Raw genomic sequence first — 18,325 nt, forward strand, 5'->3', positions numbered from 1 at the left:
ATTTAAATATAGGTAAAGACTCCCTCCTGTGGAGCTTATGAACTCTGCAAAACCCTATCAGGTTTCGAGACTCTGCAGGGGAAGTTGTAAGTACTGAACAGCATTTGGGACATGCGTTAGCTTTGGGGACAAATCCCTAAAAAGATGTAGGCAGTCAGTCTGAGTTGGTGACAACTAAGTCTAAATTTGTTAGCCTGAAAAAACAAATTCAGCTCCTGCCTATGTCGGCTGGAAGCTACAGCGAGGCGGCTGTGCCTCACTGAACCTTTTTCAGAACAAATAATGACGGCTGCGACGCTGCCTGTCGCCTGACCTCACGCTCTTTGCACTTTTGATGTCATGAGAAGTGCGGGGCCGGGGGCAACGGGGAGCATTTGTGGCTGGTGGGGGGAACTTCTGCCCCACGTTCACGCTTCTGGCAACTGCTTGGGCCTTCACGAAGACCTTCCTCCAGTCAAGGGGCACGAAGAGCAAAGAGGGTACCTGCGAAAGACTCTGTGGATAAAACCGGGGGTCTGGCAGCTGAAGCCTGAGCTCCAGAGACAGCTCAGGTTTTAACACTTAAAAGTTCCTCGAGTAGCTGACAGGCGTCCCCTCAGGCAGGCTCTCCTCAGGCGGGCTCCCCTCAGGCGGGCTCTCCTCGGGCGGGCTCCCCTCAGGCGGGCTCTCCTCAGGCGGGCTCTCCTCAGGCGGGCTCCCCTCAGGCGGGCTCCCCTCAGGCGGGCTCCCCTCAGGCAGGCTCTCCTCAGGCGGGCTCCCCTCAGGCGGGCTCTCCTCAGGCGGGCTCTCCTCAGGCAGGCTTTCCTCAGGCGGGCTCCCCTCAGGCAGGCTCCCCTCAGGCGGGCTCTCCTCAGGCGGGCTCTCCTCAGGCAGGCTCTCCTCAGGCGGGCTCCCCTCAGGCAGGCTCTCCTCAGGCAGGCTCCCCTCAGGCGGGCTCCCCTCAGGCAGGCTCCCCTCAGGCAGGCTCCCCTCAGGCGGGCTCCCCTCAGGCGGGCTCCCCTCAGGCAGGCTCTCCTCAGGCGGGCTCCCCTCAGGCGGGCTCCCCTCAGGCAGGCTCTCCTCAGGCGGGCTCTCCTCAGGCGGGCTCCCCTCAGGCGGGCTCTCCTCAGGCGGGCTCCCCTCAGGCGGGCTCCCCTCAGGTGGGCTCTCCTCAGGCGGGCTCTCCTCGGGCGGGCTCCCCTCAGGCAGGCTCTCCTCAGGTGGGCTCCCCTCAGGCGGGCTCCCCTCAGGCAGGCTCCACTCCTGCCCCATGGCGGGGGCCGCTGTGGCTGCTCTCCCTCCGCCTCCTCGCTGCCTCTGCCTGGCTCCTTCCCTCACCCAGGGAAGGCCACAGTCGTCAGCTCCCCAGAGCCCGAGTGACCCTCCTCAGGCCTCCTTGTCCCACCTTCATCGCCCTCCCTCCGCCATTGCAAAAGGACCGTCGTTACCCGCCATGGCGGGGAGCCCTGAGGGAATCCCGGGCACAGGGCAGCCTGGAGGGGCTCCGGGTAAATCAGCTCCAATCCCTGCCGCAAAACAGGCGAGGCCGCCAGCGAGCAGAGGCGCAAACACGTTGCCCGTTCGCTGAGCAGACTTTGCCACCCGTTTCTCTCGTGTCACGGCGGTATTTGAGAAGAAACACGGGGTGGCCGCAAAGACCTGGATGGCGGCTGAGGGGAGAAGGCCTTGAAATGGCCACGGCTCAAAGCAAGGCGGGAGATGGTGGTGGGAAGCCCCCAGCGGTGCTCGGTACAGCCGGGATGCATTTGGGGGGAATTCAAGACCAGTAGCAAGTGCGTTTTAGCAGCCCAAAGGACCCAGCTTCTTTTAACTCCTTCCTGATCCTGGGCTGGCCATTTAGGCTTCCCAGAGGCAAAGGCGGCCTTTGTGCATTTTATTTCTCCCAGAAGGTTTGCAGTTAGCTCTACCATACACCTGCCACCCTGCCAAAAATAATGTAAACAAGGTCCTTCTGTTTAGTCTGCAGCCAAGAAAATCTCTGTATATTTTGAACAACTCTGGCCCTGATGATCAGGGGGTTTTGAACGCACCTTTTTTTTTTTTTCTTTCACTTCTGCTGCATTTAATGGCTTGTAGATGGTGTGTTCTCCTGTATTTATGCACAGCCTCACTTCTACAGGTCCAGGGTCAAACTCCGAAGCATGGCACAAAGCACTACAATACTGCATTTAGGGGTATCTGAGTTTGAAAGTAAAATGTGCTGGATGCACTAACAGCCCTGCAGCAACGTTGGTGCCTCCTGTAGAAGACCTTTGTAGCTCTGTGGAAAGAGAAGGATGCTCTCACTGCTTGCTTCAGCTACCTTCTTTATATAGACAGTTATGTGCTGCTGGGGAAGGGAAGTCCACCCGGTAGGTAGAAGGCTAAGTTTTAAAACACAGTAGTTGCTTTTGCTGCAGAGAATTGTTTTAGAATGATTTAGGATTAATTTCACCTTTCAAAATTCCTCTATTTTATTTCAATTTTTTTTTAGTATTCCTTGAGCAAAAAGCATCTAAACACAACATATAATGGGAAACTTTTTTCACTTGCATAACTAAGAAACATACAACGGGAAAGTTTGTGGTCAAACTTTCTAAAAAATTTTACCTCCGGAGCTGAGACCATGCACTGAAATGGGAGATTATAATAAAAGTCCAAACATAACCTTAATGATAGGTTTTGCTGGTTTGAAAGCTATAATATAAGGTAACTACTTGTACCAGCCCAGCATATGGGGGACTTCTTTTGTCTCTGACACTTACAAAGGCTTCCTTTGAGCTAGGAAAACATCTTTGGGTTCCTTAACTGAATCACCAAAAGAAAAGAAAAAAAGGAATAAAATTACAAGAAAAAAGGCTTATCGACTCCATCTAGTTCAACAAGCTCCCAAAATAGCAAGAGAACTCTGCCAAACCTCTAATGCCACAAGGCTCACTCATTCCCTGACCTGCTCTTGTGTTTTTCTTTCCACACGGAGATAGAAAATTTCACTAGCTCCTTCTGGAGCTGCACATCTTGTCATGTATCCTCCGCTCTTTCTGTACTGGGAACACCTATGGTCATAGAATAGTAAGAGCAATGAGTAAGACCCAGAGGAGGGAAAGGCAGAGAAAAGGATGGTTATGTGGAAAAGCCAGAAGATAGGAAAAGCTGAAGGGATACACAAATTGCGAAGGAAAATACAGGGGATGGAGAAGAGAGGAGGAAGGTGATGAGAGGAATAGAGGTGGCCCTCAGAAAGAAAAGGAGATTGTGGAGAGATATTTTACTTTCCCATCCATCTGTTAGAAGCAGAGAAAGCCATAGAATTGCACTCCTCATTTCATTGTGTACTCAGTGGAATTCTCCCATCTGGTTTGACATACCAGCTGAATCTACAATCCACCCTGTAGCCTCTACAAATACGTCAATCAAAATGACCTGCTGTGAAAGCTGTGAGAAGGCACTCTTTTGTGTTATCCTCACATGAATGTTAGACCCACACAGAATCCCTGCTGTATCTTATTTTCAATCACAGGACGTTGGAAAGCTCCTGCAGATGTTATTTTTGCCATGCAAGTAAAGGAATATTGTGATGTGACTAAACCATGAAAGATGAGGAAAAGCCATGAAATGGGGTCTGGTGTGTGAGCTAGCAGAAGGGGATCAGTCACACATGGGAGGCTCTGACACAGGACAAGTTCAGCACTCTTTTACATGACTCATTCTGGAACCATGGAGACAACCAGCTTTGCAAATATTGCTAGAGAGCTGATGATGAAATTGCTACAGTCAACCCAGATGTTCCTATAAAGAAGCCCTTCAAGAAACTCCTGAAGCACCAGTGATGGCCAAAGAAAACTTCCCCATTCTACCACAGAGCAATTTAAACAAGTTTCACCATCCAGCTGCAGGAGCTTTCTTGAGGTTCTGGTCTGTCTTTCTTTTGTGCATCTCAGATGTTCTTGGACCCACAAAGTCCGTTCGGTGATTCAATAACAGGTCTAAAACCCTCACCTCACAGGAAGTTTGAGGAATAGCTTCACTGTATTGCAGTGTTAAGTTTAGATTTAGTTAAATTCTGAGGAAGCTGCCAGACATATGCAGCCTGCTTGGTCTGCCATTGCCAAGCTGGGCTTTAACCAGATACTCACAGTTATATATGCCAGTCCTAGAGCTACCTCTTACTTGTCTAAGTAGTACTCGCAATAGGTAAATGATAATTCTTCAGGTTTGCACATCTCTATTCAAATCACATATACCTGGACTTACTGTTGGTACTGCAGATAACATGAAACTTCAAGCTATACAAAAGTAATTTGAGGAATTTGCCCTGTAAAATGTCAGTGGGTTTTTTTTTCTCACCTTATGACCAAGCTTCCAAAGGGAAGACAGAGCCTGAATAAAAGCCTTATGTTTTCTTAAGATCATTCCATGCTTCTACCTTTTCATCTTCTACCATATGCTTCCTTCACATTTCTATTCCCATTAGATATAGTGGGAGAGAGTCCTATCTTTTTTTTTTTTTTTTTTAATTTAGGCAAATAATGCAACTAATTCTAACCCCATGCTGTAAATTGACCTCAAGTAAGAATTTCTGTCATTTCTGTGAGGAGGACCCATTCAGTATTTTCACATTTCTGGTATACAGTGGCACAAATGAAATCAGAATTATTTTGTGAGTATGCTGAGGGGGAGGACTGTAGTAGGACATCCATCATCTTGTGGAGCAATGATGATCAGTAGACAGAGTGGCAGGGTGGAGACTAACAATAAAATGTATAACAAATACACAATAAAGAGGCATTATTTGCCCATCTTTCAGACAGGCAAAGTCAGGAGCATAGTTTTCTTGGAAGTCCTTCATACTGACTCAGAGAAAAGCATAAATGCCTAGTAGCCTTACTCCCACTTCCTAATTCTAAACATCAGATGCTGATGCCTTTTGATTAGTATCGTACTCCTGCAGCATGGTCTTCTGCAAAAACAAGGTGGCATATAGTTCCATTTAGAGCTCATCTATGAAGAAAGGCACATTATTTCAGAATAACGAGAACCTTACCAGAGGATGCCTTAGGAAATGTTGCTACTATTTCCTTCTGACAGGTAGTCACAACTGAAATAAATGTGTCTGGGTGGAAAACTGATACAGCAGTGAACACTTGTGTATGATCCCTGATAGAGTCCTTGGATGCTTCACTGATTAATTCATTTCAGCTTTAACTGAGTTGCTTTACTGGCCCTGCTGAAGTTAGTTAAGTTTTCAATTGGCCTGCAATTGGATCTTAATCATCCGTCTCAAAGATATGGGGAGACAATTTGAGCCAACCTGATGACTCACTGTCATGCTAAGCAGGTCACACTTGTCCAAAAGGGTTGTGTAAGGGGGGGCAGTTCACCAGGATGAAGCTAAACTGATCTGTGCTGATCTCAATCAAGCCTCTGTCCAGCAGTAAATCAGATCCTGTGACACAAGCAATCAAAATAGAAATCTGATGTGCAAGTGTCTTTGTGAGCTGAAGACTGTTCCTTTCTTTAGACAGCAGACTGGTAAAAGGGTGCCTCACGTAAACTGAGGTGGAAACAGTTTTAGTAAGGCCTACTGTATCCAGCAGATTTTCTGTTCATAGTGAGAACATTGAAAGTACCACAGGAATTGGTTTTGCTGTCAAGTTCTGGTACAAGGAATGCCAGCTGCCTCACGTATGTTCTGAAAAAAACAAGAGCCTGTGTTTTAGAAGAAATAAAGAAGAAATGAGAAAAGTTGACTTGGGTTCAGTTTGTGCTTTCTCTATTTACATTGGGTTCTTGAGCATTGGATAAATAGGTTTTCAAGGTCTGAATAAATAAGCAGCTTCTTGACCTCTCCTCCTAGAGGATGTTTCCCTACAGTATCTTCTCCAGGAGCCTTCCTTGCTACCCTGCTCCACAAAATTCCACTCTCCATTCCCTATCAGCTAACCAAAGTGAAATTTTAAATAGGGGAAGCTTGGGACCAGCTGCATAGCCTCATATGGGAGAACTGCTCTCCCTTTCCTCTTTTCCTGTCATATGATCAGATGTGCAGCCACCACATGCCAAAAATGCCAGCATCCCACATCATGTGAGGGGCATGCATGTGGTCACATAATGGGGAATAACATTCAGCCATGTGATCAGCTCACTCTTTGTCACTTGACAGAAGGAAGGGCTGTGGGGACTTCAGAAAAAAGGATAGCAAAGAAGAAACTAACAGAAAAATTAATCCAGCCTGCAACACCCTCCTTCTCCAGCCACCTCCTCCTACCGATGGGCAGCTGGAAGGCTGTCCTAGCAGAAAATGCCTTGGCCATGACTTTGTCATCACGTGGCTGAACTATAGCAATGTCATAGAGTTTGGGAAGAAGCCTTTAGCCCCTAAGAAATTCCAGCTACGTACAGAGGGGAGCAGGCTATCAATTCATCCATACAGGTTTGTGAGCCATGATATCTGATCCCCCTGTGCTCCGGGTGTGTATGCCAAAGATGTGCAAAATCAGAATCAGGATATAGGAAATTAGGATCGATATCTTCTTTACCATCTGCTGCTCCACATACCTGTCATGCTTTTTGATATAGTCTTCTCTAATATAAACACATAGCAGTATGTTCTTCTAACTTTTTAAAATAAACAAAAATCACAATAAATGTGTTTCTCCCTATGAAGCAACCTTTTCCCTTCCAGCAGCAGCTTCTTCCACTCTTATCTCCACTCTTCTGGATCACTTCCTTCACCCATGTGTTCTCTGAGCCATCTCTGGTGCTGTCTATGGCATGCCTCCTTGGATTCGCATCCCTTCTGTGCAAGGAAAGATGATATCTTCATTTACATTTTGGGGGGCAGTTACAGGTCCTATCTGAACAAGGTGCAAGGAGCTACATAAGCAATAAGTGGTATGGCTGATGCTAACAAAGGGGAATGCACCTCAGTAAATGTACTCCTGAAATGCCTCATCTGGGATTAGATCATGTGATGGCCTCAAGCTTAACAGAACTAGAGCATAGATAGGCAAGTTTATATATTTGACAATTCATTCAGAATGAATCTTACATAGCAGGCTATGAGGACTAAGAGAGAAGCCTAAGCACATATAACTTCCAGGTAACAAGTCTTTGCATCACATAAGACCCTTCTCCTCCATCCAGCCTCTTGTCTCCACCATACTTTTATCTGGAAGGGGACTGGTTTGTGTTCTTTGCATGACACTTAACATAGAGTGACCTTCATCCCATCACAGAGGTCTCTGGCGTAGTAAGTACAATGATGATAGTGATATATATTGAATGAAATCTATTGTGCTAGTCCCATCACTTTGCATGTCCCTGGACAAGCAATGGGAGATGTTTGGGAGCTGCCGCTTTAGCAAATGGCGACACAAGGATGATTGTTCCTTCGGGGTCTTGTCACCTATAACTTTTGCCACCTCAGTTTGGTAAATTTTTGAAATGCATTTCCCTATCAGACCATTGATTCTTTTAATTCATAAGTGTCTGTTCTGTCAATCAAGTTCCCTGCAAGTTACCTTCCTCTTCACGTCACAGTGTTTCCCTTCGGACCAAAAATTGATCATCATGGGTTCAGATTGACAGCTGCAATCAAGCCACTGAGCTACACTCAGAGCTGTGAGAGGGGGGCATCAGCCGAGCAACTCCCCAGACAACATGTGCTGTAGTGTAACGTGGGTTGATGGTTCACAGAACAAACCATGTCAGCTCCACAAACCAATCTCATCAATTTGAGGGCATGCATCAAGGTTTTTGCTTGGTCAAGATATTAAATAAATAAATATTCACTATTTCTGAATCACTTTTTTTTCTTTTTTTTTTTTACAGGAGAAGTTTTGGTGTTTAAGTTTTTGTGTTTTGGTTTGGGAACAAAAATGAATGTTGAAATATTAGGATCTCCCAGAACATCATGCAATGTAGATAACTCTGGTGTGTCATACAGAGGCCAATTACAGTTCCTTCTGATGGGAACTGGTTGCTTGTAACTAACTGATGAGCTCTGCTGAATGTTTCTGAAGTGGAAGAACAGACATTATATCTGTTCCTGCTACCCATCACAAGCTGGCTTTGAAGCTTTGAGGCCAACCTGAAACGCCACTCTGTGAACTGCAGCATCTGGGCATAGAGGTGCTTCTCATCCTTCCACTTCTGCTAGAAAAGGTGGTGTCTCCAGAAGAGGACGGAGGCAGAAATGCCAGAGAGAAGCAGTATCTTTGGGCATCTCAGCAGACTTTTGGTGTACTTCATCAAATGAAGCCCTTGCGCTTGCTGTACTGCTGGACTTGCATTCCAGGAGAGATATCTGATCCCCTCAGGTGAAGCCTATTGCCAAGATATTTCTGTGGTTGGCCTTTGGCTTTGCAACACAGATGTCTAGCCCTCTGCTCACCTGGCAGTGTGTGCCTTTTTGTTCCCTGACATCTGGCAGAACCCTGTGATACGACTTTCTGTAATATAAGTGCGACTGAACACTAATAAAAGAGGAATTTGGGGTTGTGTTTGTGTGCACATTCCAGTACTTAGCTTTTAATTTCTGCACAAATGTTTGGACTGAGCTGAGGTAGGGTGCTTCCAAAATGAAAATAATATATACCTGAAAAATTCTAAGTAATTCACTGCAGTAAGAATGGCCTCTTGATATTTATGAGCTACCCCGATATGCTGAAGTGTTAATGCTAATGATAATGGTAATTAACTGAACAGTCAGAGTTTATCTCAGTGCTGAATCACTTTTCTATGTGGCACCTTGTGAAACTCATTTCTTTTCCTTAGCTGATCATTCTTCTCAACAAACTTTACTGTGATTTTTTACAAAGAAAGTGGAAAAATCTTGATTTGAAGAATACTCACATCTTAGCTAATCAATCAAAACTACCAAAACAAAAAATGAGAAGCTGTATACTTTATCATTTGATTCCATTATATTTTTAAAGAATTGTCTTTTTAAAAACTATTCACCAAAATAACTTTTGGTGAAAAAAACTAAAATGGGCTACTTCAAACTCATAAGCCATTTTCCAACTTGAGATCAGACTTATGAGAGCTAATGTAGAGTATATTGAGATATCTTAAAGGACAGCATGACAGAAGAGCAAAGTAATATTTCTTTCCTACTTGGACACTTAACCACAAACTGATTGAGTCCAAAGTATTCTCAATGAGCTGATCTTAGAGCTGGAAATGAAACTTCAGGCTTCTGGCTTGAACTCTGCCATTTGAACACTATTAAAATAATGAATATAAATAATGGAGCAATAAATAGTACTGTTCCTGCACCAGGCACCCCAGATGTTACTTGCACTTAGCAAAAAAAAGGAGACATTTAATTGTATGAAGATTTTCTGCATTACGAATTTCAGCCCTTGATAGCATCAGTGTCTGAAGACAGCAGCTGTGTGAGCAGCAGAAAAATTCACTCTCTGCCTCGATGTCTGATCAGAGTGAACTCTTGAAACATAGTCTTTTGTGAACTGCGCAAGAGGCTGAGATGCCCAAAGAAACAATTATGTGTCCAGCACTTGACAGCCTGTGTTCCAGAGCATGTGTCTTGTGAACAAAGCAAGGTACACGCAGGCGCTGAGATAGGGAGATCCCTCTTGTGGGTGTTTCCCAGCGAGCTGGGAAGCTAACCAGCATAGCTCAGGTGTCTCTCTTTCACATGGAAATGCCACCAGAGCCTGAACAGAGCAAGTGTCTGAAAAAAAAGCATCAATATTCTGAAGAACCCCATGAATGAAAGAGAGCAGCCCATGACTGTAGACTTTACTTAATAGCATGAGTATTTAAACCTCTGTTTTTTCTGCAGTAAAACTGTTATCTGAACTCTCCATCTTTGCTTCCAAATATCTGGATTTTATCAAATTCACCTATTTTTGAGAAATTACGAAATAACAAAATCCATTTAGAAGGAGACAAGGAATAAAATCCTTCAGGAAAGTAACAGTTCCCTTTAAAAACCTGGAATGAGGCTCCGATCTGCAGTGCCAGATTGCAACAATGGCAAAGGAAAAAGTCATCAAGGAAAATGCTGACTTCATATCACACCTGACAGTAACAAACCCAGCTGCAGTTTCAAGCAGGGGAACAGTACTTCTCCCTCATCACTTTAAAGTCTGCTGTGTTTTAAAGTTCCTGCTAAATTTGACAGTTTAAAGGGGCATTTAATGGAATTGCTCCTTGTACCTTGTGTTATGCTTTAGCTCTGGAAGGAAAACTTGCCAGTTTTGCTGAAGTCATGCCAGGAGTGTGGCAATGTGCACTATGCATGATCATCCATTTGGGACAGAAGCGAGATGGTCACTTGCACAGACCTTTTATAGCCATCTGAAGATCGAATGACCTGCTGTGGTTCTAATCAGGGCTCAGCTCTGCGGGAACTGCCAAAAGGAAAAGGCCAAAGGAGAGAGAGAATTCAAAGCTCACATCATAACAGCAATCAAGCGGGGCCATAGTTACAGGCAAACCACAGAAATGAGCAGGGTAAAAGAATTATCCAACTATCACAGGCACATTAATGCTGGTTGCATTCCAAAGCACTCATTACAGCACTCCAGTGTGGCTCCCTGTACAGCTGGTCAAATAATGCTCATCAAATAAACGATTTGACAAATTTTGCAGAGTTTCAAAAATAAATTATCCAAAAAAGTGTGCTTTTTTAATTATTCCCACAGCTGTAGTCTTGCGAGTCTAGAAATACGTTCAAACTCGCCTCTTTCCCTCAGCTTGCTCACTCTCTACATTTTCTTAATTCATGCTCCCCAGTTGCACTTTCTGAGCAACCCTGTTAAAATAAGTCTCTGGGTGCACATTGCAGCCTTCCTAAGCAACTCAAAATAGCAACGCAGCCTACCTTGTCCAGTTCTCCTGCGCACCCCTAAGTTTTAATAATAAATCAGCATGTCAGTACACATGGCAAAGCCCAGAACCTTGAGGGTTTCTCCCAGACAAGTTAGGCATCCAGTGGTACTTCATCAACGCTCCACTGAAGTTAATGGCACCATGCTGATTTACACTGCGTGAGGGTCTGCTCCATCATCACGATGACTCAGGTCAATGCACATTTGAGAAAGGGTCCTGCTTAGTTGCCTGCCTGAGTTTGCTTCTCTGTTGTCTAGTACGCCGGAGCTTGTAAATAAGTACAAACCTGCAAATTTATAATTTCCCCTGATAACCTTGTTATTTGAAAAAAAATACAGAGCATATATTTATTGAATTGATTTTTTTTTCCTTTTATTAGTGGAGCCATCGAAATGGCTATTTATACATACCAGTGCATAATGAGCTCTTCTCCCAAATAACTATAAAATAACAGGTCAGCAAATTTCTCCAAGTTCTTCTGAGTGACTTTAAATGACAACCATGTTTGTACAACCAAGATTGTGCACTCATCCTTGAATGCTAGACCTGACTTAGTTCTCCACAGCTCTTGCCTGAAGGCCCTTCAGGCAAGAAACATGCAGGCTGAAGTCATTCTTTTTTTTCATTATGGTTAGGAAAACCATGGCAGGAAGATAGTTTATTCCTTATAAACAAACAGAATTTCAGTTCTTAGCCCTGCTGGACCAACTCCTTCAATAGCATTAAGGGTACATTAAATTATCAAAAAGAAGTCAATGTAGAAACAATTCAAAACTATGCAGATTCAGTTATTAAATTGTCTAATTTTCATTACAGATTCATTTTTCATTACAGATTGTTTAATTTTCGTTACAGATTTTGCAAGAGGTCCCAGCTACCTGGCAGATTAGCTCCTGCTCTTGCTTCTATCCAAAGCTTCTTTCTCTTGAACAGTGAAATTGTCGGTCGATAGAGGGAGGCTTCTGACCACGGGAAGCAGGAGCCTGGCCAGGACCAGGGCCAGGCTGCAGAATTCTGGCGAAACAAAAGTGAATGTTCAGTCTTGCCATTTTAAGAATTAAATGCAAAACTCACCTCTTTGGAAAGGTTTGGCTTTTATTTTTTAATAATACTCTTAGTGATGCATTCATTTAAAAAATCTAGCCAAACTTAGCATTTCCTCATAGCAAGGGAAGAGGATAAATGTTTTTTATCACTTACTCACTACAGTCATAATAACGAGGGATGTACAAGCATCAGGGTTATTAGCAAAATTATATTGGAACATCATATTTAGATGCAGAAGGAATTTACCACTTCACTGCTGTCCACTAAAAAATGTGTATTCTGCATATGTGAAACAGACATGAATACAAGTCTCTCAAAATTTCCCATCTCTTTTTGACTATTTTTTTTCAAACTTGGCGAACTGACTGTGGCTAAGTGAGGACAATGGAGAGACATGCACTATTTCTTTAAATCCAGAGCAGGGGAAGGTCATATGCAATAGTAAGCTTAGAGAGTAGCTTTGGAGATAGATCGATTTTCCTTAATCTAATAAAGTTGAGGGGCAGGGGGAGGGTGCCTGTACTGATCCATATCATTCTGGTAGTTCAAGCCCCTCACAAATCCTCTATCAAAATGGGTGTTAAGCAATGTTGCAGTCTCAGTGGGAAATTATGTTGTGGATTGTTCTTACGACTAGGACAGGAAGAGTAGTGTGTGCTGATGGAGGTTGCATTGGTGATTTTAGGCAGATGGCCAATATATATTTGTTAGGATCTGGACAAAGATGTACCAGTGCACTCCATAAAAACTTAGGAGCAATCAAATTAGTTCAGTAAAGTCAGTGGAAAATTAAGCATAAGGAAAAAAAGAGTTCAGAAACAAAAACAAGTAAAAATGAAAATATGTATCTAAAATGGAATCAAAATGTTAAAAGCAGAAGTAAAAAAAAAAAAAGAGCTTTTTGACCTGTCTGATTCTGTATGCACTGCAGGAGTTCTTAAAACACAAAATTTATGCATTTTGCCTTTCTTTCTCTTTCCTCAGTCGTGTATTTTTTCACCTTTTTATATCTTGCTACACGGGATTGGATTCCAAAAGCACTTTTATTATCCAAGGAGGAGCTTTCAATTCTATCAGAACATTCAGTCTTTAAAATATGGGAGACGGAGGGGAAAGGAAAAGGGTCTAGGAGTGAGAGATCCCAGAAGGCCCCAGACTGTTTTTTCCAGATGCAGAATTACCATCTATTTTGATGCTTAGAGGCCAGTCTTGAAACACAAAGGACATACTTACATCCTACAGGATTGCAATTCGGGACTGTTAGACTTGTCGATCCAAAGGTTGCAGCCCTTTTGGCGGGCTCTCACATCTTGCTGTTCACGTACGCGAGTCGGTTGGACGTGGGGTAAGAAGGTCCGGGCTCAAGGGTAGCTGTCATGGACTCAGGAGTCTTCCTAGAAGGCGAAGGATGAGGAAGCCGGGCCTGATGCGTGGCCGCGACGCAGCGTGCAGCAGCGTTTCTGGTGGTTCTCGGCTAAGTGGTAGGTCACTGCAGGTACGACTGCTGCTGCCACGGCTTCACGGGTGACGGGGCTTGTGGAAAGCGTTCCTCCCCTGAGCCACCTACGCAAGTCCTAAGGGAGACTCAGAGAGCAGGGTTGGAGAGACGCTTATTTGGGGCGATGAAGGAGTCAGCAGGAAAAGAAGGCAAAAAACCCCGTGTCAAAGGTAAACGAAGCAGAGTAGGTCTGAGCACAGATGCTAGAGAGGCTTTTAGGGAGGAAGACCCCATCGAGATCCTGAAAGGGCTGAGAGGTAAGTGAGGAAGAAATGGAAATAAAGAGAAAGAAACTTAGAGAGAGAACTGTAAGAAGGCAGTTCTTCACAGAAATGTGCCGTAAGAGCAGCTGTGTGGGTGAATAAGAGCATTGGGCCAGCACTGAAGAGGATGAAAGCAAGAAGAAATCTACATGCAGGTCAAAACTTTGCTGATGCAACCAGTGAAGTCATTCAACGTAAGGACTGGGCAGTGTAGGGTGAGAGAGAAAGAGGTAGACAGATAAAAAATTCAGAGAAAGAAATTAGAGAAAGTGGAAAAGGAGCAAGGAAGAGGTTCATCAACGACAATCAGCCAGGATCCTCAGTGCAGTAGTTGAGTCAGTCTTGTCATCAGGAGAGGACTTGGTCTCGGTGACAGGGAGCAGGACCAAAGAGAGATCACAAGGTCTAAATGAGTGTTTTAACTATCAAGCAGGGATTTGAGGAAGCAAACAGAGGGAAGGGGTAGGAGGCATAAAGCTGAACAGACTACACCGAGGAGAAGGAGAGGGTGTAGGGAGAGCCCAGTATTTAGAACCTGTCTATTTCTTCCTTGAAACGATGAGGCAATTCATTTTGGAGAGATTTATACTTCATGGAGGGCAAAGGGGCTGTAGATGATCTGTCTTACACAAGTTACATTTGAGCCTTCGGTGTCAGATGGCACGGAAAGGGTTAACTCCAAGTCCCACCAAGCGGCCGTACAGCTGGTGAAATGCATCTGTCAACAGAACTATTACTGTCATCCCCAGATCAGCACAATGTCCTTGACCCTGGAGGTCAACTGCGAGGCATTAGCTGTTACACAGACAGAGCTGTCGTGCTCCGGTGGGAACCGAAAGGTTACAACACCAATTGGGTCAGCCCAAGGAGCAAAACCGTCCCTCTTTATCCAATAGTGGCTTAGAAGCGCAGGTGAAGTGCAGTGTGATGGGGTTATTCCAGCGCCTTTTCCCCTTGGAAACCTAGATTTAAACACTCCCTTTCAAACGGGCGAGGAGAGGGACTCCGGTTATCGTCCCCCATAGTCTCCGTTTATGCGCATCACAAAACCACTGTGTAGTTTGCTGGGTGCGAAGCCTGGGCTAGACATTGAACGGCTGAAGGCGGGAAGGGGGTGAGAAGTAGATTTAGAGGGGGACCCCAGGGTCGGCACAGCTGGGGGAGAAAAAAGCAGCGTGGGACAGCGGTTGTAGGACTGCAAGGGTGACAAGCTGCAGGACCGGACTAAGATGTTTGTGCTTTCAACCATAAGAAGGTGTACACAGGGATTAAAAACTCCTTTTTGAAGTAACTGGTGGCGTTCCCATTGACTTCAGCAATGTTTTTTATCATTTTGTTTACAGTGCAGTCACAATAACAACTTCTCGGTCATAACAGAGGCAGAGGGCTCTTAATGTCACATTTCTCTGAAGGGATGTGAAGTCTTAAAGCTAAGATTTCATTAGTGAACAATTTCATTAAACCTCCTCTGATGATATATATAGACATATAATCCAGTGCTGTTCAGTTGCCAGGCCTGGCAATTACATCCCAGCTTAGCTGAAATGTTATCTAAATTGCATTTTTAAACAGGTGATTGACAGTGGAATGGCAGCACCTCCCTCAATACTAGAATATGGCAGCGTGGAAGGGAGGTGAGAGAATTATGGAGAGACCAAGGAAGCAGATAACAAAGGCAGAAAAGGTGAAAGGAAGGGGAAAAGTAATCAGGTTCTCAGGTTTTTTTTGTAAACTGGTTGTAAAACGTTAATCTGGCAGCGCGTTGTTCAGCTTGTAGAAGTGCCTCCCCTCTTGCTCCTCTAACTCAGCCCCCCCCGCCAAGTTTGTTTTTTTTTTCTTTTGAGGCAACCTGCATTAGCAAGACATTTTTGCCTTACTTATATCGGGGACAACCTCCCACTGCGTGCCGCTCAGGGAGAGGACTCTACCCTTTTGTTCGTCTCTGGGTCCTGCAAATCCCGCAGCATTCGTGGAGTTAGCTCAGCGCTCGCAGCAGGTGGAAGCTCCCAGTCCCGCAGCAGCTGTGCACAGCCTTGATCTTCAGGTTTTCACACACAGTCCTCAACCTCCCCTGCCCAAGCCTCCTTTCCCTGGTTTTTTTTTTTTTTTTTTAATGCGGAAAGCAGTAACCCTCTGGCCCGGCTAGCCCCCCGCTATCAGATTCCACCCGAGGAATTCTGGGCATGAAGCTTCGCAGGGCAAACAGGTCTCCCGCCCTCTCTAAATGTCTCCCCCTCCCTCCCTCCCTCCCTGTCACTGGGAATCTACCCTTATCCACTGCAGCGGGGACGTTATTTTTGAATTGTGTTTATTTGTTGGCACCCTGGTGTGAAAGCGCTTCCCATCAACTGCATATTAATCTTGTCAGCAGTTTGTGAACATTTTCCTCCCTCTCTGCCCTAACTAATTTAGGACTTTTAGGTCTCTTGCTCCCTTCCATCCCCACCTCCCACTGTAATTAAAGAGAAATTAATCTTCCTGGGTTTTGTTAAAGTGACTCCAACTATGTCAAAATAGTAAGAAAGGGACTACTTTAGCCCTAGGAAGACTGAAGTTAGGAAAGTTGTAAACTGTCTTTTAGGAAAACATAGGTGGTGATGTAGGTATCTAGCCATTACATGTTCAGATAATCTTTAAAAGTACTCGGTCATTTGTCCCTGTACTTCTTCCATTGATCCATAGTCACTGGTTGCAACCTCTGCTGGATTTTCCTTATCTTGAAAACCCCAGGGACACTGCAAACACCCCAAACTGTATCACCATTATCCTGAAATCTTTGACACCATTAGCTATATTCATTGATACAGCCTTTTATTCACTATATCCATCAATACATTAATACTTCTGTTACTTGATTACCCAAACATGCCTGGGCATTTTTTGCAATCCCAGAGTCACGGTCCCTATTTCTTGGGTACATAGCTCACAGTGATTTTTATTTCAGGGTGGGTTTGGGGAGCTGAATTGAATTTAGTTGCACTGAGCAGTCTTCTTCAGGAAAAGGGTCTGTTAAAAGCTCTCTGGCTGATAGGGGCAAGTGCGGATGGTGTGATGCTGTTAATACACGGCAACATTGACTAATTGGAATTGATGAGGAGGTAACTGAGAGTGCCCACCACACAGGGAGTGCACATTCCCTCCCACCCCCAGAGACGAAGGAGGTCCCCTCACCCCCTTGGCAGGGTAGAACTAGCAGAAACCCTCTTCCTTTTTTTTTAACTCATTTGATGATTGCTTCTGATGAGGTGCTCCAGCCTTTCATTTCCTTGGGCTACTGAAGATTCACATGTTCACATCAGTATGGACCCAGATGGATCCTGGGCCCACTACCAGAACACTCAACTATACCTAGGATGGATACCACCAGCTTGAAATAAGCTCTAGCTGATTAAAAGTGGAGCTGCTTGCTTATATAGCACCCCAGGCTATATTTACCATCTTATTTTCCCAGGAACCTGGCTAAATAGCCCAACCAAATGCAGAGCTTCGGACAATACCCTCTAGTTCCTCTATGGTAAGAGCCGCAGTTATCTGGAAAACTCAGCACATGCAGTCTCAGCCTTCCAGATCTACAACACAGATGGGCATAATTCAGAGAAGCCTCTGAACTATGTCCATCTGTGAGCTAGCTAAATGTCCTCTGTAGCTGTTTGGCATTCATACAATGGTATTAACTCTCAGCCTTTACCACCTCCATCAGGGTGGGACGTTTGCAGGGACCTAGCCACTGTGCCATTACAATTCATACTTTTATTCCTTCAGAAGCAGATCACTGTTATGTACTAGGAAGGGGGCTATATTTGGAAAAAAAACCCGCAGAGATGGGAGTATAAGGTGAGTACTTGCCTTCTCAAGGAGCATCTTCCTGACACCACATGTCCCCAGGGCCCTGGGATTTGTACCACATGCCTGTCAGACTTCAGCTTTTTCCCTTTGACCCAAAATAGCCAGGACCAACCTGCATAAAGCACCTCCTCTTCCCTGCATCTTCTCCGCCCTGAAGCTAAGGAAGGTGCTTTGACAAATCCAAACCCAGAATCTCCAGATCTTATCTTTCCTCCATGATGGTGTCCAAAAATTGCCTCGGTCAGCCTTTTTGGTACACCATACAAATTATTTATATGATTAGTGTTTCAGGAAAAGGGTCAGCTATAGGATAGAAGGGAAAGAAGGAGCTTTTATCTGGGTGAAGGAAAGCGGACAGTGGTTTAGATTTATAGTGTTGGGCTGTCCAAGTAAGAATACTTTGTGATGTTGCCTGACAGACGTTTTGTAAGAATTTGATATTGCTAAGTACTTAATCACTGCTGTATTTGCATTTCTATTGTTTTTACAAAGCAGTTCACAGTAGGCAAATAGACATCATCCCAAACTGAGAGGCCAATGGCTTGGCTGAAAAATTAGCAACTTGCTTCTTGGGGACTGAAAGTAAACTCTGATTGTTCTCTTTGTCAGCCAGGTTTTTCTACCACACAGTGGAGCTGTCTGCTTCAGGCAAACTCTACCTCCTTTAGAATATCAAGAGATATTCTCTTGATATTTTAGAATATCAAGAGAAAGACTGTGCTAAGCACGGAGGAGTGCAGCAAGGTGAGTAACCTTGTACTGGTTGAAGACTAAAAACACAACAGGCAGAGGACGCATGACCCTCGAGATGCTTTAAATTCAACTGATT

General features: G+C 44.6%; 1 protein-coding gene across 1 annotated transcript; it reads right to left on the reverse strand.

The window, feature by feature from the left end:
• Nucleotides 1–561: 561 nt before the first annotated feature.
• On the reverse strand, nucleotides 562–1,251 carry LOC115343926 (basic salivary proline-rich protein 3-like). Its single transcript, XM_030020514.1, has one exon. The coding sequence runs from the start codon at nucleotides 1,249–1,251 to the stop codon at nucleotides 562–564; it is 690 nt and encodes a 229-aa protein (XP_029876374.1).
• Between the last annotated feature and the right edge of the window lie 17,074 nt (nucleotides 1,252–18,325).

The sequence above is a fragment of the Aquila chrysaetos genome, chromosome 7 (assembly GCF_900496995.4).
Source record: "Aquila chrysaetos chrysaetos chromosome 7, bAquChr1.4, whole genome shotgun sequence".
Classification (NCBI taxonomy): Eukaryota; Metazoa; Chordata; class Aves; order Accipitriformes; family Accipitridae; genus Aquila; species Aquila chrysaetos.

What these genes read in the sequence shown, in the direction of transcription:
- LOC115343926 (XM_030020514.1), bottom strand. Translation starts at nt 1,251, where the DNA reads ATGGGGCAGGAGTGGAGCCTGCCTGAGGGGAGCCCGCCTGAGGGGAGC.